Source organism: Lissotriton helveticus, chromosome 10 (genome assembly GCF_964261635.1).
Source record: "Lissotriton helveticus chromosome 10, aLisHel1.1, whole genome shotgun sequence".
Lineage (NCBI taxonomy): Eukaryota > Metazoa > Chordata > Amphibia > Caudata > Salamandridae > Lissotriton > Lissotriton helveticus.
In genome coordinates, this window is record NC_136071.1 from 104,413,311 (window position 1) to 104,435,586 (window position 22,276).

At 43.5% G+C, this 22,276-nt stretch overlaps 1 protein-coding gene across 1 annotated transcript in view; it reads right to left on the reverse strand.

The window, feature by feature from the left end:
• Window positions 1–22,276, reverse strand: part of LOC144783948 (uncharacterized) — a 376,042-nt gene that overhangs the window by 350,180 nt on the left and 3,586 nt on the right. The window contains exons 4-9 of the mRNA XM_078662677.1: window positions 21,601–21,719; window positions 21,252–21,422; window positions 20,735–20,973; window positions 20,519–20,622; window positions 19,117–19,235; window positions 18,461–18,619 (exon numbers count right to left, since the gene is read on the reverse strand). Coding sequence (XP_078518803.1) covers window positions 18,461–18,619; window positions 19,117–19,235; window positions 20,519–20,622; window positions 20,735–20,973; window positions 21,252–21,422; window positions 21,601–21,719 — 911 coding nt within the window. The remainder of the gene's footprint in view (window positions 1–18,460; window positions 18,620–19,116; window positions 19,236–20,518; window positions 20,623–20,734; window positions 20,974–21,251; window positions 21,423–21,600; window positions 21,720–22,276) is intronic.

Sequence of the window (22,276 nt, forward strand, 5' to 3'; positions counted from 1 at the left end):
TTGCATAATCATTTGCAAATGTATTTTGTCTCTAAACCCTTTGTCTCTTCGCCTTTCCACTCCTTTATGCACTGTCAATGAGATATGAATTGTCATTTTCTGTAATATTGTTTCCTCGTGATGTTCTTTGATTCATGCTGTATGTTAGTATTGATGAGCATTGTTTGACATTATTTAATAAAGCATTATAAACATACAAATGTGTGTGTCTTTATTAGAGGTGTTTATTCTAAATGTATGAGTATTTCTAGAAACCAATATTAGATTGCTAAACCCTGTCAACTAAAAAAGATTGCATCGCCACATATGGTATACTAGAAATGAAGATACAAATTGGAGATTGGTAAGTTTGGTATTAGTTTGGAATTAAACTCACCCACTATGAAGGGACTTGTTGGGTAATGTATTTGGGCCTTGTAGGTGGGAAATGATTAGTCCCTGATCGCTGGATCACAGTTATAAAGTAGTTTGTAACATGCTTCCCACAGGCCCAAAGAGCAATTGTGACAAGCTATATTTCTCCAAAACAAACTCCATTATTCCTTCTGTATTTTGTGTTCCAAAGTATGCTCCCAAAATGCCATGTGCTGTGGTCGTGGTGAAGGCAGTGTGTGAAGAAGGAAGGAGTTCGAAAAAAGATATCATGCCTTTATTCGCTTTTACCCCTTTGGCAATGTGCTCTATTGGCATGAGTTCCCGCATTGCCACCTCCCTAACATCTGGCTGTAAAGCCCAATGATGTAGTTGCAAGTAATGGTAGTGTTCGGCTTCTGATAGCCGAAAGTCTTGTTTACAATTTTCAAAGATGTGGATGTCCCAATTATAAAATAGGTGGGATAGGGTGAGACAACCCCCCTCTTTCCAAGCATTGAAGTGCCCTAGTTGTAGCGCTGGTGGGAAGGCTTGGTTGTAATGTATATGAGTGAATGGGGAGGGAAACTTCGTCCAGTCAGCCATCTTAACAACCTCATCCCAGACTTGTAAGGTTGTTCTCGTGGGTGTGCTTATGTATGTGTTAGGAGGACAACCTACCTTCGGACTCCATAACCTGTCCCTAATAATCCGCCCTGCTATCGCCCTGTCCATATGGAGCCAGTGCTTATCTGACTCTCACTCTGGGACCATTCTGCAATGATGCGCAATTGGGCAGCTTCGTAGTAGAGATGAAAATCTCGAAGAGCTAGCCCCCTCCCTCATCTCTCAGACATAGCATCAGTTTATAGGGGAGGCTAGCTCTTTTACTTTGCCTGATAAACCTGCAGGTGTGATTTCAGGTAATCTCTCTAGAGAAATTGGTAAACTCTGGAATAGGTGCAGGAACTTCCCCCTCCCATTTCCCTGAATGAACTAGGAGAAAGGGTGAAGAGGGGTCAAGGATCGGAGGTTGAGCCCACAGATCCAGCGCTGAGCCCGGGAATCAGTGCGTGGGGAACATGCAGTGCTTCCTCCCCGTCAGCCCCAGGTGAAGACCTGTCAGCAGAACCCAGCAGCAGGAAAGAAAAAGGAGAGAGAATTGCAACCAGGCAACCTCCTTGGCCTCTTCTCTTCTCGGCAGAGGTTTGAGCCCGGAAGGGGTAGGCACGCAAACAGCTCAGCAGAGAAGACGGGCGGCGCCGAGCTGCTATCCTCGCTGACGCGCTTGAGACAGGCGCATATGAAGATCTCTACTGGCACCTCCACCACTCTATAGAATTTAGAGCAAAGTGAAAAGGAATACAGGGTAGAAGACAGAGGCTAAACCAAAGAGCATATCCTCTGAGGTCACAGCAGAACTCACGATATCAGGTTAGTCACTTTACCCGAATTAAATAAAAATAGGATCTATGCACATGCTACGTGAAAGATAAGTCAGCTGTATTTGAAACGCATATTCTTTAATCGATGGATGAACCTAAACTGCCCTACAAAATACACAAAATGGCCGCATGAGTTATAAACATAGTTAATGGACAATAATCCTGGTAAATAGAAAGAAACATAGGACTTTATCTACCGGAAATAAAAAAAGGACTAACCTCCACTATTGATATAAACTGAGAAAAAGGACCTCACACTAGAGGACAATTAATAGAAATAGAAAGAGGACTATATTACAAGTGCAGATCTAGATAGTAAAATGGGGCAGCCATCTTAGACTGATACAATCACAATAGGTATCAACAGTCAACAGCCCCATCTCCCAACCAAACAATGGATAGCTGAAAGTCCCGCACATCAGACCTCCAAACTGCATGACAGAGCAGGCATATCAACCTGATCATCCCCTTCTTACTAACTTTAGCCCTAAAGATGGAACACACAGGCAACCACACCTATTCCATAAACTACCACAACAAAATGACAAAAAAGCAGCTGAAAGATTTAAAAACAACTTCCTAAAATCTCACCCTGAAACCCCAATCTCTGATCTCCACCACTCAGTGAACGTAGGTCACATTACTAATGACATCATCTTCTATACTAAAAGAAGAGCTCAATGGAGGAAAGCCTTTCTCGCTCTCTTTAATGTAGCCAACATAAGAAAAACAGCGCACAGCCTCACACTATCTATCCTCCCTTTTCCATTCTACAAAGCAGCAGCTACAATTTCAATCTATCATACTGGGATCATCCTCATGCAATCATCGGACCACAATCTAAACCTACTAGAAAACATCTTTCCACTCATCAAGGAAAAAGCAACCAACCGCAGCTTACTTACCAACTCCCAACCTGATTCCCATTTAAGTCAGGAGACCCAGCTGTCCCCCTCTGCACAGACACCCACCCCAGACCTAATCGACACCCAGGCTAACAACTCATACTATCAGATGCCCTTCCTGCACCCTAACACCACTACCACACACACTATCTCCCCCACCCCGCTCTATCACCCCCACCCGCGCTAATATTCCCAGTGCCACACACACACATCTTAGACAATCCGTCACTCATCCTCATAGCTCCACTCATCTCCCCTATTCTTACTCCTTCACTAACAACAACATCCGCCATTCGGGCCCAACTGGACATATAACCCCTTCTTCTCAACAGCCCGAAGTCACAACCATCCCCTATACCCCCACCCATACCACCACAGTCACTCAGATAACCCAGACCCCACCACACCCTACCTCTTCACTCCCCCTCTCCATCAACTTAATCACAGCAAGATCTCAACAGAAGAACCCCGAATGCGACGCCTCCTCAAACGGCACACAAGGCACAACTCCTCCTCCTCCTACCACAGCCCATCCCACAACTATAGGAACTCTCACTACAGACCCCAGACTGGACGAGATATTATTATCCCTGCACCAGGTCAAAGCTGACATCCAAACTCTACACAATCTGATTCTACAACAACCCAAGCACGTGCGCCCTAAACATGATGATTCCAGAACATACCCACACATCAAAAATTCTAATCACACCCATTATCTAAAAGAAATCTCCCTAAAGAAGATGCACCCAAAATGGAGTACAGTGCCTTACCAGAATGCCTTATCCCTCCCAACCTGGTTGAAAAATTCCTTATCATCTGGTGAATTACTTCGCTCCTACGAACAGTCCTACATCCCACATAACTCTGGGCACACATATTACTTAAATATATACTCCTTAATCCAGTCTATCTCTATCAACACAAACAGAGATACAAGACTCAATTACAGAGGCATAGTTGAAAGCAACCTCACACATATCTCTCTCACATCCGAACCCACCATATCACCCAACAAGACGCGGCTAAAATGTATACTCCTAAATTGTAGGTCCAAGTCTAGACACGCAGCTGATGTAGCTAACCTTCTCACAAACGAACCAGACATCCTTATCCTGACGGAAACATGGCTAAATGAATCATCTACACCCATCCTGGACATACCTGTACCCCCTAACTATGACATCACCAGACTTGACAGATTTGATAGCCCGGGTGGTGGGATCGCGTGCATACATCAGAGCAATCTAACAGTGATCAACTCCAATGCCCTAGCACCATCCTCCTGTGAATACCTTTGTTTAAACATCTTTAGAAATAATGAACAAATTTGCTCATTTTACACATTCTGCCACCCTCCAGGTGATAACATCACTTTCATAGAAGACTTCATGGATATTCTTGCTATAAACGACGGCCAACACAATATGAAAATATTCCTGGGTGACTTCAACCTCCACTGGGATGACCTGAACGACCCAGAGGTCAACAGCCTCAAAGCCTTCCTATCAGATCTTAATCTTAACCAATTCTGTAACAGTCCCACACATGACAAAGGCGCAACCCTCGACTTAGTCATCTCCAAAGTTGACTCCATTCAGCTCGACTCGATCCTCCCATGTGATTGGTCCGACCATTACTTCATTTCATTCCAAGTCATGGTATCAGTTATAAGGCCTCCAACACAACCGGTGAGGACAAAGATATGGAAAAGAAATCTGAAAAACGCTGGCTCTGACCTACTAACATCTGTAATTCCAAACACCCTAGGTCCCCCGGAAGACCTTACTGATGTACAAGGCCTAACCGACCACTACTTCCACTCCATGAATAGCCTACTAGACAAAATAGTCCCTCTACAATGGAAAAGAACCACCACAAAAGACTCAAAACCCTGGCATGATGGTAGGCTAAATGATGACAGACGCTCACTTAGATTGATTGAAAGACGAGGGAGATCAGCTCCATCAGTAGAACACCTCAAACTACTAAGAATAACCAGAAATGCCTACTTCAGAAAGATCAAAAGATCTAAAACTGACTTCTTCAGACATCAACTAGATCAAGCCAAAAACTGTCCTAAAAAACGATTTAATCTAATAAAAGCCCAAACCAAGAGTGCTTCCATTCACCCCAAGGCTACCCCTGACACCCTACCTAATTGTGAGGAATTTGCCTCCTTTTTCACTACAAAATTGGATTCCATAAAAATTGACTTACTCAATGATCTCGTATCCCTGACGATCATGCAAAATAACTCCGCACCTCCCCTGACAGGTGCCTCAGTCAAATGCTCCACAAAATTCAACCTGAGGTACAACGCATCCTGGTCCTACTTCAACACTTACAGTGAGGATTCTATACTAAAGACGCTAAATGCCCTGAATCCCTCCAACCACTTGGCAGACCCACTTCCCACTAACTATTTAAAAGACTTCATCCCATTGTTACTTCCTCTCTGGACCAAGATTATAAATACCTCCCTCCGTCAAGGTACCATCCCAGATATCCTGAAAACCGGGCAGGTATCCCCTATTCTAAAGAAACCAACAGCTGACCCATCGGACCTAAATAATTATCGCCCGATATCCAACGTCCCTACTCTAGCCAAGCTCCTGGAAAAATGTGTTCACACTCAGCTTAGCAACCACATTAATCAATTCAACCTGCTTAACCAATACCAATCTGGCTTCCGTGCAGGGCACAGTACTGAATCAGCCATGACACACATAATTGACGATGCTCTAAAAATCCTTGACCAAAATGAAGCCTGTTTACTAATCTTACTCAACTTATCATCGGCATTTGACACCATCAAACACATGAACTTGCTAGAACTCTTGAAACTCAGAATAGGAATATCCGGGTCCGTGCTTACTTAGTTTACCTCTTTCCTCCAAAATAGATCTCAAAGATTCAAGGTCAATTAAGCCGTGTCCAAACCTGTGCCAGTCACGTTAGGAGTTAGGAGTACCGCAAGGATCTTACCTTTCACCCACACTATTCAACCTTTTCATGGAGGCTCACTGAACTTCTCAGTCTCTCAGAGGTTCATTTCCATATGTATGCAGACGACACCCAACTCTACATGAAGATCCATTCACTCTAGGACATCAAAGCTCTCAACACAACACTATAAAAAACTCCAACATGGCTGGCCAAAAACCAATTGAAACTAAACGTCCTCAAAACCGAGTTCCTCCTAATCTCCCCCCAACAAATCATCCATCATCCTGGAATAGATGAAGCGCCTAACAGCACTCCAACGGCAACCGCTCATTGTTGAATCAGCAAAATGGCTAGGGGTGACGCTGGACAGAAACCAAAAAATGCAGAAGCATATTAGCGTCTCCACAAAAGGAGCAAATTTCCACCGGCACACACTGCGAAAACTGAAACCCTTCTTGCCAGCAAACGACTTTAAACAAACAGCTCAGGCCCTAGTAATCCCATGAGTGGAATACGGGGCAGTAACCTTATGTGGCCTCCCTAGGTCGTCGACAGCCCCGTTAAGAGCCGCTACCAATTCAGCGGCGAGACTCATCACAGGATCAAAGAGATTCTCTCACATATCACCAGACCTTAGAACCCTTAACTCGCTACCGTTTGAGGCTAGAATTCACCTGAAAATAGCATGTATAACGCACAAGGCCATACACCACAATTCCCCGAGCTACCTAGCTCAGAAACTGGTAGTATCTGCTGGTAATAGATCTTCCAGAAGCTCCAAGAATCTTTTACTGAAACCACAACGATTTGCCAAGAAAACAACTTACAACCGGGCCTTCTCTCGAATGGCTCCCAGGACCTGTAATGCTTTGCCTACAAAAACAGGAATGAACCCATCCACTGCCGTCTTCAAAAAAGAAGTGAAAGCGATTTTCATGGCCAAATTCAGGTGAATTACTTACTTTTTACTAGATGTTAATTATTAGTCTGTATTATTGAGTACCGTATCTTAATTGCTAGTTCTGTACTATTGAGCACCTTATATCTGAATCACCTATATTGTATTCTTTTACGATAAATTTTCTTTTTCCATGTTTACTCTTTCTTCCAATGTATGACATGTTAAGCGCTCCTAACCATGAGAGGTACATCGAGGCCCAGCGCTTAAGATCTCTTTGTACTTTGCGGAGGAGTGGAGGAAAATTGGCCACAAATACGCTAGCAATCTTGGGAGTAAGTCTTCTTTCCAATGTATCACATGTTAAGCGCTCTGTGATACCCGCAAAGGTCTTGTTCGCCCTATATAAAACCTTCAAAATAAATAAAAATAAATAAATAAACTTCGGCAAGATTACCATCTTAAATACATGTATCCTTCCTAACCATAAGAGGTACATCGGGGCCCAGCGCTTAAGATCTCTCTGTACTTTGCGGAGGAGTGGATAAAAATTGGCCACAAATACGCTAGCAATCTTGGGAGTAAGTATGATACTGAGATAAGTAAGTTCCTTCTGCTCCCACTGAAAAGGGGTCGTGGACATTTGAGTCTCCATCTCCGCGTTGGGTAGCATTAAGTTAAGGAGGGAGGATTTGGATAGATTTATACAAAAGCCTGCTGCTTCCTCAAGAGTTTAAGTGCTTCCTGCAGTGTGGATAGGGAGTTTCGGGGGTCTGATATGGTCATTAATATAATCATAGGGGAACAGTGAGATCTTATGATTCATCAACCCTGAGCTAATTTCTTTGATAGCTTGGTGTGCCCTTATCTTTGCTGAGAAAGGTCTATGCTCAGCTCAAAGAGGAGGGGAGAAAGAGGGCACCCGTGTCTCGTTCCCCTCCCCAGTGTAAACGCCTCATACCTCACTCTATTTACGATTACTCTAGAGCAGAGAGCCACATCGGTATCCTGGACCATCGTAATGAAGGACTCGCAAAAGCCAAATCGTCTCAGAGTGCTGAATAAGGAGGGCCAGTCCACCTGGTCAAACTACTACTCAGCATCAAGAACGAGTAGCAACGCTGGGATATTTTTTTTATTAGCCTTCTCGATTAAATGTATTACTCTCCATACATTGTCCTGGGTCTGCTGTCCCTTAATGAAGCCCAATTGATCCCGGTGGATCAATTTGGACATCAAATCCTCTATACGTCTGGCTAGGATCTTGGAGTAGAGCTTTGGGTCAATATTGGGGAGTGCTATGAGGCGGTATGAACCATAGCTCCGCAAGTCCTTACCCGGTTTCGGCAAGACTGTGATGACTGCCTCTCTCATCGTTGGCGTCATTCACCCATTTTTGCTATATTATTAAAGTGGGAAGTTAGGTGAGGGATCAATTCTGCACTAATGTTTTATAAAAAATTGTCTATCAGGTCGTCCAGGCCCGGTGGTTTATGCAGGTAATTCAAGTTCTATCATCTCAGACAATACCCCCACGGTTTGCACTAACCCCCAGTTGGATCAAAGTGACCTCCGTTCCTTACTAAGGGAACAATTTGCTGCCTTTTTTGACCCTTTAATGAAAAGATTAGATTCTGTTAATGCTAGGCTCAACAAGATTGAAGAAGCCATGTCACGTTTGCCCAAGGGACCCCTGTTCAACCAAGTCCACAGGCAACCGGAGGGGCTCCCCTTGCTAGTGTGGGGGAAATACATAAGGAACAGGGGGGAACCACGGTGAATGCACAGATAACAGCGGATAGGGTACAACCAGTGGGGAGGGTTGTGAGCGCACCACTATCTGGTGCTAGTATTGCTAAGCCCATGCCACAACAGCAATTGGCTAGGCCTGAGGGAAATTGGAGGCAGGTTAAACTTAGTAATAATGGTAGGTCAGATAAGATACCCTACCTCCACCCCCCACCAGAAGCTACCCCATATTCGGTTATCTTAGCGAATGTCCCCCCTCTCACTCCGGGGTCACGCGAGCACTGGTCCACACTTAAAAACAAGGCTCTACATTTCTTGAGCAAGAAGACTGGCATTGGGGCCGACTTATTCCACGAGTTTAAAATGGTTAGACGCATTAAATGGGTGGGCCATTCTGTCAAATCTATGCCAGGTGACTGTGTGGTTCTGAGCTTCAGGTCACCCGCTTTGGTTCGCTATATTTTTAAGATGGCCGGTCATTTACCATACACTGCGGATGGGATTAGATTCCTCCCCCTTGGTTTTTTCTACAAACAGCATATGATGCCTAGAAACAGGGATTTTTCTGCACCACAGGAATTCAACAACTGGTCCAATTTTCCCATTCAGATCAATAATCGCTATGAGGTTTTATCCTCACTTGAGAATATTGACTGAATGGGAATGGATGGTAATGGACAGCTGGGATCAGGTGGAGGGGCTAAGAAGGCAGGGACCAAGGACATGCTGACTGTAGGGTGCATAACCCCAGTTTCAATGGAGGTGGGGTGTTCAACTCAAGCTACAACGGAGGTAGTAACAACGAAGGTTCTCTCCCCCCTTGGTAACTCCATGTTAACCCACCCCCCAGTATTAGAATCTAGTTTAAATGTGGCTGGGTTACTTACTGGGTGTGGTGGTCTGGTTATGAGGACATCATCAATGATTATTTCCTCCTGGAATTTAGCAGGCTTGGAATCGAAAGTATTGTCAGCTGGCTGGACATCATACATAGATGGCGCAGATATCTGGGCATTCCAAGAAACACGGTCTACAGAAGGGGTATTCCATGTTGGTTTTTTAAACTTCTTCAAACCAGCAATTAGGGGTTTTAGGGGCAGACCAGTGGGTGGACTGACCTGCTGGGAAAGGCAAACTGAGGAGATAAGGGTAGACAAGGTCTATATCGATAGCCCAGATATCCTGGTTATAAGGGTCAGATCGGTGAGTGGCCTTGACATAACTTTGTACAATGTTTACGCTAGGGGACAACCTGGTGGAAGGAGTTCTCAGGTTATTATGCTTTTAGAGAGTCATTTGTTACAAGAAGCCCCCAACGGTAACTTAATCATTGCGGGTGATTTTAACACCTGCTTTGAACCAATAGACCCAGAAGACGGCAGGCTTCTTAGTGAAGAGGTTTATTCGCTTTGGGGGGTGCCGCAATTGGACCTCCAGCCCATCAAGAAGTGAAAGGGTTGTGCCTGGAACGGGGCTTAAGGGCAGCCAATGGCAGGACTAAGTCCGATGCCAAGGGAGCGGTGACCTTTGATAATGGTAGTTCCAAAAGCCGCATTGATTACATTCTCATGAATGTGGAGCTATGGTCTATAGTAGTGGATATGGAAGTGCAATTCTGCCCTGAAAGTGACCACAATCCCTCGGTTCTCACACTAAACCATAGCAGCTTCTCTGGACCCGTCCCGACGGAAGATGGTACCTGCCCTAATTTGTTAACTATTTGTAACGATTTAAGAAGAGTTCGGTGGGCACGGGTAGTAATAGACGAAAGGAAAGTGGCGGAGATTAGGGCTTTAGTATCAGGGTCTCTAAGGGAACTATCTGAATGCGTGCGGCTCCCAAGATGTGCTAAATGGCAAACTGCCGGGAATTCACAATGACCTTTTTAGCAGCCTGAAAAGGTTCTTTATGAACGCTAATCCCGCTAAAAAGATTAGTATGCATAAGCCTAACTTGTGGTACAATAACACGTGTAGGCTAGCGCATAAAGCTCTAGTGGTGGCAATCAAATCTAGGTCCCATGGTAATATTAAGTTGTGTAGAGCAACATACAAATCGGCCTTAAGACAGGCCAAGAGAGATTGGGACGAGGATCATTGACGATGTCTATTATCAGCTTGTAAAGGCAGGAATATGACCCAATTTTGGGATCTTATTAAATGGGGGAGCGGGCAGCGGTCGACAACCCCAAACAACAAGCAACCGCAGCAATGGGTTGCCTTCTTTGAAACCCAATTTCAATTAGGCACGGAGAGGATGGAGGTTGCTCCACACATTATAATCGATGATCCCTTGCTGTTCAATGTTAGAGAGGTAGAGACAGTGTTGAAGTCTATCCCAAGTGGTAAGGCACCGGGGCCTGACTGCATTCCCGCTGATTTATTTAAGCAGGATAATGATCTATGGGTCCCCTATATTACCAATCTGATAAATTCATTAGCTGGTGGTGCACCAATTCCTGTATCTTGGTACGGAGCGGAAATTATTCAGATTGATAAGAAGGGTGATCGCTCTGCTCCCGCCAACTACAGACCCATCAGCTTAATTGATGCAGTGCAAAAGATAGCAGCACGTGTGATACTGGGTAGGATTCAGTGTTGGATGGCTGAAGATGACATTCTATCACCTCTACAGGCAGGGTTCCGGTCCCATATGGGGACCTTGGACCAAGCCTTTAGATTTGTGTTAATATATTGGAAGGTGGTCTTTTTGGGTGGGGGAAAGCTCTATGCAGTTTTCGTGGATTTAAAATCCGCTTTTGACCTCGTCCCAAGAGCAAAATTGTGGGAGGTTTTTATTAAGGCTTGGGATGCCTAAAGAGTTAGTCTCCTTTATGGTAAGACTCCATGAATCTACTTATGCCCAGTTACGTTGGGGCAAACCGGGTGAGGTCACCGAGAAATTTAAAGTAGGGAAAGGTGTCCAACAAGGGTGTGTGCTGGCACCTACCCTGTTCTCGCTATTTATTAATGGGGTGGTGCAGTATTTTGTTAATCACCCAATGGATGCGCCAATGCTAGCTGGCCTCAAGATGCCCTTGCTCATGTTCGCGGATGACACCCTGATACTATCGAAGACGAGACAGGGGTTACAGCTGGCACTTTGCCGCGAACATGAGCTTGTGGTTAATGTTGGGAAGACTAAGTTTATGGTGCTCCATGGGTTCAGGCCCGTCGAAGCACGAGTTTTTATGGGTGGGAAGCTCCTGGAACAGACCGATGTCTTCAACTATCTGGGTGTCACTTTCGGCGACAAGTTGAGCTGGAAACCCCAAGTTAAGATCCTTGCGCTGAAACACGCCCAATTAGCTGGAGCATTGATTAAGGAACACAGGTTATCTCTAACCAAGCCCATAGCTCCTGTTGTTAAAATCTACTCAACGCAAGTCATTCCTGCTATCCTATACGGTGCTGAAATCTGAGGATTTAGTAATTTGACCCAACTGTCTATTGGACAGAATAAATTTATGAGATCGGTTGTGGGTCTGCCTCAATCCTCTCCCTGCATTCCACTGCTCCTTGATCTAGGCTGCCATGCAATTGAGGACATCGCTCACTACACTCCGCTGGCTTTTTGGAGGCGTCTCTGGATCACTCCAGAGCTCCACCTTTTGGCCAGGGTGCTGTTAGAAGTAAGGGGATTGGATCGTTCACACAGGATCTCATGGTTATCCAGTATTAAAGCTCTACTTATTGATATGGGGATAAGGGATCTCTGGGTTAGCTCAGAGACGGCGGAATTCCCCTCAAAAGAATCCTATAGAGCAGCATATTGGGAGCTAATTAAAATCAGGAGATTCTCCTCCCTTACTCTCTCTACTCTGTCTAGAGATTTCCTTGAGCTAAAAGATGAACCCTGCCTGGAAAGTTACTGGGATCTCATAACGAAGCCCTTAGATCGTAAGCTTTATCATCTGTTTAGAATTGGGACACTGCTTAGTAGGTTAACATGTAAATGGCACCCAGGAACTAGCGATAAGGGCCGTTTTTGCCCAGATTTTTCTTTCTTCCAAGTCTGTTGTGTCTGCAAACTCTTTGGTAATGAACATTTGGATGCTCATTTAAATGATTGTGACACTGATAACCCACCCCCACCACTTATTAGGGACCCAAGATAATTTTTTGGCTACTATTTTGGTTCATTTCGGATTATTTATTTTATTACTCCAGCTGTTTGTACACACAGTATTTTCCACTTCATTTCTGCACATGCATGCCGCGACGATCTTTTTTCTACCCGAGTTCTTTATTCACAATTCACTCGTACCACTAATATTAGTCCTCTTTCTACATCGACTTCTACCGCTCTAATACGCATGCTTGCGCACTTTTCTGGCTTTCTCCATTCCGCGAGTTGGAACCACAAACGCTGTCGGACCTGTCGTTTTCTTATTACGGTAGCACGGTGAGCTTTTTTGTCCTACACATTTATCCAGCACGTATTTCTGTTCATCTCACACACGCGGGACCTTTTATGCATGCCCGGAGTCTAATATGGTGCAGTTAGTTTCTAGTTTACCGAGATTTACAACTCAATTTTCTATGCACTCCGCCACCATTTCTTTGCAGCTTGGCTACAGGTTCCTCGTTGAACATTGGGGCACTTTGTTTACTTTTGCTGTTTTATCAGCATGTATTTATTTATGGCAGCACTCTTGTTAGCTAATTACGCTCATACACTTTTAACACTATAATTCGTCACGTTTTTAGGTCTCGCCTGTCAATGCGCATGCGCATTGAGCGGAGCGAGACTATAGGGGCTTAAACAGAGTTTAACCAGACTGACGATTTGATGAAGTGCATATACGCTTTTAGCTCAATGCGCAAGCGCAATGAGTTAAAATGCGGGTGCACAGCATCAAATCGCCAGCCATCTGTTGCCCAGCTTGGTGCCGCCAGCAGCTCTTTCCGCTCCACCCCCTGCTGCATCAAAGGCTTTCACGGCCGGCCGGCTGTGCTTTCAGTTTCCCGGCCTGGCGTGAAAACCTTTTATTGCTTTTGCCTGCTGTAGTTCTTGTTTTTTAACTTGTTAAACCATGCGTGACTCGTTTCATTTTGCGGCCGCTTTGCCTCCCACTCGCTCGCATCCCGCCCCCCCACCAGGCTCACGCTTCTCCAGCCTTCCTGCTTTGGCTTTCTCTGGGCTGAGCTCTCGTGCTTTCAGAAGAGCTTCATCCTCTCCGCATATCAGAACGTTTTTTAAAAATGAAATCATGGCGAGTTTAAGGCGTTACGTCTTTCGCTCTCCTTCTCATGTTTTCTCATCCTTCTTTGCTGCACTCTGAACCCCCACCTCTTTGTTTTTCTTTCTTTTTATCTTGACCTCTGTATCTTTCTTCTATTTTCTCCCTGTCTGTTTCTGCTTCTCATTTCCTTTCTTTATGCTGGCTCCGCATCTGTCTCCTATGCCCATCTGTTTTGAGTGGCAGATCTCTTCAGCCAGCGGGCCAATCCCAGTGGATTGTGTGACCAGCGACACCTCAGCGCCCTGCTACAAGAAGGCATCCAGAAGCATTGCTGCGTGTGTGAGAGAGGGAGGGGTCCGTTAATAAAGAGGCGTTTGCTCTATATTGTGCGACTTGGAGCAGTATGGCACACTACCCGTTGTTATATGAAGTTTGCGAACACGACCCTGCGCATTGCACTTCATAATCATGAAAGTAAAATAATTATTTTATGGAATCGTGGGCAGCCGTCTACCCCTCCCCTCCTCCCCCCTGCGCCGGCTCGCATTTCTCCTCCCCCTCCCCAGCCGCCAGCACCCCCCCTTCTCTCTCACGGCCGTCAGGCCGTGTTATTTTTTCAGCCTCCCCTTTTTTTCAGCCCCTGTTGTGCCGCCCGACTTGTTTCTGTTTTTTTTTTTCGCACCTCCCCTCTCTCTCACGGCCACCAGGCCGTGCCTCCCTTTATTTCGAATTACCTGATAACAACGTTCATTTTCTATCTTTTTAGCATCACATGGCAGTCTGAAAATAGAATTCTTAATCAGTGTTGCATTCCAAATGCTATAGGTGTCACATTCGCAAAAGTTATAACTATTGGCATTGTAAATGACAAAGCTATCAATTTAGCTGTTTTAAAAACCAACAAATAAATAAAATATTTGTCATTTACAAGACCAATAGCTCCAACTTTTCTAATGCTGTTTCACCCGTTTTTTCGTGCACATGTTGTCAGCCACGATTGGTTATTATCCTTTCAGTTAGCATGCCTTCACTCATTTTGGCTGTATTACACAACTTTTGACGATATTTCCCTCGGGCTCTTGTTACAAGTCTTGTACTTTTATTGTATTTTTTCCTCAGACTCATTCCCCCTGAATAAGAGCCATCCGGCTTGAAATGCATTGGGGTGATCTATATGACATCATGCTACTGCTTTAAGTCTCATTAACATGATCCCACAGCTACTTTGGATTCAAGTTGTTCAACTTTTGCATTTATCTTGGATCATATGAAGTAATATGACCTAGAATACTTATTGAATAAAACTATGAATATTCACTCAACCAACGTTTAGTTACTATAACGTATTTACAAGCAGCAATTAATTTTGCCTAAAGGAGTGCTCAAGTTTCTACCCTTACACCTGTAAGGCATTCTATCATCTATTCAGCTCGCGCCTCCAAGGACAGGAGGTGACCTTCCTGAGCACCCTTAATTTCTGAACAGTTCTACAACGATTTAGTTTTTATTATCTATAATTGGTGTGCAGCGGTTCCACTGTTCCTTGATCCATAACAGAGTGCCATGTGAGATTAAAGTCTCCCATGGAGATTATATCTCCTTCTGCAAAGCCCCCTAGGAGTGACAACAGAGTTGAGATATGGGTTACTTGATTGGAGTTTGGTGCGTAGATCGCTGCAATTGTACAGTCATCCCCTAATTCTTCATTTGACCATGACCATTCACACCTCTTTTTCTGTTTTGTAGCCCTCAGGTTGGAATTTTAATGAGAAATTAAATAAAAGTGCGACTCCATTGTGTTTTGTATAGACGGAAGATTTGTATATCAGGGTTACATTTTATGTTTTAGCCTGTGAGCCTCTGATCTTTTAAGGTGGGTCTCTTGTAGTGCCACTATATCATACGGTTGGTCTAATAAATATTTCCATAGTTTGTGTTTTTTGACTGGGGGATTAAGCCCCCTAATATTCCATGTGAGAAGCGTAAGTACCCTTGTGGTAGTCGTACAAGCCCCGCCTGCCTCTGGATCTACCTCTTTCCATGTAATTTGTCTCCTACCTGACTCAGAACTTGCTCTCCCCCCACTCCCTGACATTTCCCCCTCCAGTGCATCACCAGTCTGAACCCTCGACATCCCGTGATTCATATTATCATATACACCCTGAGTACCTGCAAACAAAACAGAAGGAAAAAAGGTCCCCAAATAAAACTGGTTTGGACAACAGGTCCCAAATTTAGTCCAATAGCATGATATGTGATAGCAATGGAAGGCGATTCGTACCAAAGACGCTACCATGTCTATATCAATGCAATCATGTGCGAGATCCATATTCTGCTGCTACAGAATTATGAGCGACAGTCTCCTATTCGCTTGAGTGTTGGAGTTTCGGAAGTCTGGCAAATGTTGATGAGGCAGCATCCGCCATTGCGAGGCCGAAGAAAGCAAGTGTGGGTTAAGGTTAGGACCCCTTCGAAGACTAAGTCCCATATTTGCTATGTATCACATCAAACGCCTCGAAGCTTGTGCCGGTTCCAAGGCCTCATCTCCTCAGCGCGTCTTCTGCTTGTAGGACTGTTGGGAGTGCTTGTGGAATCTCTTCCAGATGTTGTGGGTTTGCGAACTGCGTCACTGTCCTCTTGAGGAACCACCCCCAGGAGCTTCAAGGCATCCTCCAGTTCTGTAAGGTGGTGGCCTCTGTTATGGAATTCGAAAGCCAAGCCAAATGGGTGTGTTCAGTGGTATTTGGTATTTCCTATTGGAGCTTGCCTGTGACAGGACAGAACTGTTGTCGCCAGGGCCACATCTTGGAACAACATACAAGTGGCTCCCTGGAATGACACTGTATCTCTTTTCCTGGAAAGCTGCAGGATAGCCTCCCTCATTTTTAAAGAATGTAATTTGGACAAGGTATTTCTCGGGCGCTGTTTCTCACCTGGGGGCAGTATTCCCACCCTGTGTACTCTATCTATTTTGATATTCACTGTGGGTGAGTCCAGCAGTTCAGCAAAGAGACCTACAACAAAGACCTCTAGATCTGTACTCTCCGCTCCCTCCTCCAGATGCCAGATCCCAATGTTAACTCGTCGACACCTGCTCTCCAAATCCTCGCCCTTCAGTATAGCCACCTGCAGCTGAGATTGAAGAGAGGCGGTAGTGTCGTATATGCAATCCACATGCTGTTTGAGCTCCATTGATTTGGTCTTAATGTCCCCCACTCTACTCCCCACTGAATCCACATCTTGTTGCAGCACTATCAGTTTCTTGGAGTATTCAGCCTTCAGTGTCTCCAAGGAGAGCGCCATGTGGGGCTTGAGTTCTTACCGCAGCTCCTTCCACCTTCCTTGCTGGGTATGGCACCCTTATCGGTATCTCCTCGGTGTCAGCTCCTGTTCTTGCCACTCCCGTGTGGACCCCGCTAGATCAGCTAGCTCCCTCCCGATCGGAACTGTCCCCCTCTCTATGTGTGATGCTCCATCATTCCAGGGGGACTCAACTAACAATGTTAGTGCGCAGATGAGTGGGAGGCAGCAGTGAACCACTCCCACCCTGCTCAGGACAGCTCCATTCTTCAGCTGGTCCCTCCAGCTTCCCCGAGACGTGCACCAGTAGTCCAAAGTGTAAGGCCTCATTTTGCCGTCAGAGGGTCAGGCATTATCTGTTGGTCACTCTCCATCAACTCTAAATATAGAGCAAGGCTACACGGCAGCTAGCTGAGATTTTATCTCAGTTCCTTTGCCTCTTGGGCTGCACCTCAGAAGCACTTCCCCCACATCGCCTCACTTCGCTCCTCACCTCTCCAGCATGCCTCTGGCTGCCATCTTCAAGCCGGGCAGTCCGCCGCTCCCGCCACTACTGCCTCAGGCCTGCTCAGCCTCCAGTAGTCTTGGACACTTCTGCTCTTTGCAGACGCTGCAGTCCGACAGCAGCGACCCTTCCAACTTGCCCTCTGCACCACGGAGGTGAAGGCCGCTCTTCCACCCTGCTCCATCCTCCTGCTCCCCTCACTCGCTGGGGCGTTTCCAGGGCCGCAGCTTCCTCTCTGCAGATCCACCGAGAGCAACGATGGCCCGCAGACCTCCGTGGGGCACCAGCACCACACTCCGCTGCAGACACGCAGCCCGCCACCTTGTCTCAGCTGCAGCTTCCACTCCGTGTCTGGACAGGCCCATCGACATCAGTCCTCATCCGCTCGCAATCCGGGCACTGGTGATGTGGACACAACTAGATTCAAGACCAGTGAGTGCCACCTCAACAATTCACCAGTAGTGCTGTGTTGCTTTCAGACATTATACTGCATTTCTTTCGGAAAGGTAGCCGAGCCGCTATGGGTTATGTCCACAAGGCCCTCCTGTTTGTTTTTCTTTATTTTCTCTGGCTATTTCAAAATCTACATGAAACCAATTTCTACGTGTTCTATGACTCCATATTTTCTAATGTTGCTCTCCATCATCTTTATTTTATGATAATTGTCTGATCTGTAATTATAACACTAAACGTCCAATAAAATAAACTTGTCTAAAACACAGTTTTATGTGTTAAGGAAATATGATATCTTTAGCATGAACTACTACTGCTTCTTGCCTCTGTTCTCTATATAGATATTGTTTTTAGCTACTTGCAGGAGGAGTAATGTTTAAACTAAGGCAGTATTTTGATATGATCTCTGTGGAACACCTTCAATCCATGAGTCTCTATCTTCATAACCACTGCATAGCTCTTTATTATGTGTGTTCCATACTGATTACAATGTTAAAACTGCAGGCCCTCTTTCTACTGGTGGTTCCTTTTTACCTGTTCACCACACATCCATCTTCATCATATCATGGCTTTGTGACATTGATTCAATTACAAAAGATTTCATCCCCCATTGTCATTCATTATTTGGGTTCATATGTCAACTACAAACTTTTAGTGTTTTTACTAGCCCACTATTGTATGTTGTCCCTTAAGTTGATGTCATTGCATAGGTTTCCATACCTTTTCAGAAGCAGACAGGATATTTTCCAAATACACTGGGACTTCATCTGGTGTTACAAGGCTAAGTATTTGCTTTAGCAGTGTAGGGTTGTTGATGACTTCTGGTTTCGCCAAGAGCACAGCTGTTTCATTTAGTGATAGATTTTCAGTAAGCACCTCCTGAATGTGACAGAAACAAGCATACGATGTTGAAACTGCAGGGCTCTAGCATACGGCAAGCTGTAAGGCAAATACCTTTACATAAAATGCATACATTAACATATATACATAGTTTCCGGAGACAATATGACACCAGACTGTTTGCAGATTTAAAACAAATTTCATTGAGTGTATTTAAAATAGAAACTTCAAAAGCATCTACTCTGTGCCATAGAATAGAAAGTGCTCCCGTCTAAAGGTCTTGCAACTCTTTTATAAAAACATGTAAGTTGAGATGTAAAGCACTGATATTCTTACTCAAAGAACATATAGTACCGGTATCAATGCTAGACTAAACTCCTGCTAATTTAAGCCACTCATCCGGCCGTGAATAAACATGGTGACATACAAGAAAGGAAATGAAAACAATGATGTAGGGAGAAAAGACTTCTGACAACCCATTTGCCACAGAATTTTTTTTGCCGCAAACAGATATGTTTTTCAGCTGCACCACTTACTATGTTTAGATTGGGGTACAGGGTTATAAGTTTCGAGACTGAAGCATATGAGAAGAAGGCACCCAAATTCTTCACTAGCCATTCCTTTGTTCCATTTGTATTTGATGTGCATGCAGAGCCTAAACAAAAGAAAGGTTTCATTAAGTACTGAATAACAGGTCTGAGGCATTGTGATGAATTTGTAATGTAAGCCGAATATTTAACTGCTGCTCTATAATTCTACTAAGTCAGTTGTGTTGATATATATCTTAAATATGCCTAAAGAAAGAAGTCTCAAAACTAAAGTTAGTCTAACATGCACCTATGTCAATAACGAATGTATGACGTTACAATGTGGTCTTTACAATGCGATATGTTTACAACGCAATACGTTTAGAACGCGGTCATTACAACGCAAGTCATTACAACGACTTGCGCTAGAGGCTCTGGACTGCGGAATAGTATGATTTACTATTCCAACTCCAGCCTACGTAACAGTAGGTAAGGTGTTGAAATAGTAAATCATACTATTCCTTAATGTATAGTGCCATCCAGCGCAAGTCGTTGTAAAGACTTGCGTTGTAATGACCACGTTGTAAACGTATTGTGATGTAAAGACCGCGCTGTAATGGATGTCTCCTGTCAATAACAGATTTCGCTGGTCACTGAACTGTCCGTTTTGGACTTGGTGATTCAGGGGACTATTTGAATACTTATTTTTTATGCAATTCGGACATTATGTTCACATTATATTTTTTACAAAGGTGACACCATCTAAATCTAACCTTCTATGTCAGGCCTACAAGTGAGGAAGTGTACTATTTACCTGTATGACCCACACTTACAGTGTGACAGAGAGTAGCTCTGGAGTTTTACCAGTATCCTTTGTAGATTAATACAATTATACTTTGCTGAGATCAGCATTAATCAATACATTTTAGAGAACTTCTCATGTGGAAAGTGAGTTATTACTTTCTGTCTAGCTCCAGACTACTTTTTCTTGTAACATCCTCATCTTTTTAAAAGGGTGTATTTTCGATTCTTTCATTTCCTTGGGTAGATATATTTTAGTTTCTGATACAAGTAATTTACACATGCAGAGAATCATGAAAGTCACTTTAGCAATGTTCTTGAAGTGCACCATTAGGTGACAATACATTGTTGTATTCACTAAGAGAATAATCAATAGCAACATAATAGAGAATTTCATTCAAAAATTGTTTTTGCACTTCCAGTTCCTGTAGGCATTATCTCAATTGTAAGGGTGCGCTAAAGGTCCCACTTAGAATACAGCGGTATTGGAGCATCCCAGAAGTACTGGGGCCTATAATATCTGTAAATCTGGGTGTGAGAATAAAGATGTTGCACATTACGCCCTGCAGCAATAAAGTCCCAAGCTTCATATTGCAATTGAAACGTGTACCTGTTTTGTCAAACTGTTGAGAAAGGAATTTTTCACTGAATTCGTAAATGGCACGTTTGTTATTGACATCGAGTTCAAGGACTACATCGCTCAGCTGTTTTATTCTGTAGTAATTAATAAAAGGGAAAAAGAAAATAAGGAGGACTAAATAGAAAACCAATTCATTCACTTTTAATTGCAGATATTTAAAAGAAGGCTTTGATGACTTTTACTTACATTGTTTGGTAGGCTTCACATGTTATATTAAGTGGTAATCGTGATAGATCGGATTCATCGATGACCCTCAGAAAGAGTTCAATGACAATCTGGAAAAGTCTGACCCATTCATTCATATTTTTCAAGCTCCAGTTCATGTTGAGTGCGGATAAAGTGTTGTTCAAAAACTCTTTTTGAGTTGAAAGTATGAAGAAAGCTGACGCATTACACAAACTCACATTTGTAGATGGGTTTGAGCTCTGTGAAAGGCAATAAATATTTATCAGTGCTAAATGCTTGTGATGAGAAGTAGAAGTATGATTAGAAGATCATGATTTATAGCTGAAAACAGAACACATTTTAGAAAGGGTATTAATAATTTCTTTTTTGGGTTGTTGAGGAAGGTTTATTATTTCAACACTCTGTTCACAAACTTTAAAAAAAAGATAGTGATTTTGGATGAGACGCACCATGTGACTTAGAACTGAGGCTATTTTTAAAATATTGATACACCCTCTGTGAATAATACAATACTTACGAGACAAATAGTCATCTTTAAAGTGTTAAGATACTGCAAAAATACTTCATTGTTGTCAAAGTGCAAGATTCGACCCAGAATTAATGTTTTTAATGTTTCATTTTTAAATTCATCCACATATATGGTGATTCCAGCCAGCTCCTCTGCTGTAAGATTACTGGGTATAAACACCTACAGAAAATAAAGAACAGTGAATTTCAAATTTGAATCTTGAATGACTTCAATGTTGAAAGAATGTTATTATTGATTTATCCTTCAGTGGATTTCATTGAAACACATAATTTCATATTTAAAAAGGCAAATTCATGTATTTCTTCTAATGTTTGAAGGTGTATTTCAAATGGCCTACCTTGTTAAAATTACTGTTGAACTGTGCAAGATCTTCAATGTTAGATTGCTGAATGAACTGCATTAGGTTTTCCTGTACCCATGATGTAATACCTGATGTTTCACACGCGATGCCTGTGCCTGAAATAGAGTTGCGTTAAAGATTAACTTTAGTCTTGTGAAAAGTTTTGCATTCTGAAACACCCTAAGTGCGTCTCTTCTCTTGAATGATATTAGCATAAAGTTTGCATCTGCTTTAGTTCTTTAGCTCTTGCGAAAATGAAAACAATAAATCTGGCACCCTCATAAATAGGAACGTGTTTGCGGCTTATGATGAAGGATTTTCTGTGTTTGATTTGGTCTGTGGTAGATTTGTACATCATAATAACATTACTTTTACACTATGACACTTTCCTATTATCAAGTTGTCAACACAGTACAGAAATTGCTTCTGTTGTGGATAAGTGGTCAATTTTACATATCAGTGCATCACATGCATGTATGCATCAGGTCCTACTCAACCTTATCCTTAAGCATATGTGTGTCTTCAACTGTTCTTTCTTTTGGAGAGTATTATTAATCAGAAGCTTTTTCTTTTAGTCTTAGTAACTTTCTAATGTGGAACCCTGGCACAAACAATTCTAGATCGCTCAATCATATGTTTGCTGCTTTTTTGTCCCACCATCATTGTTTTTCTT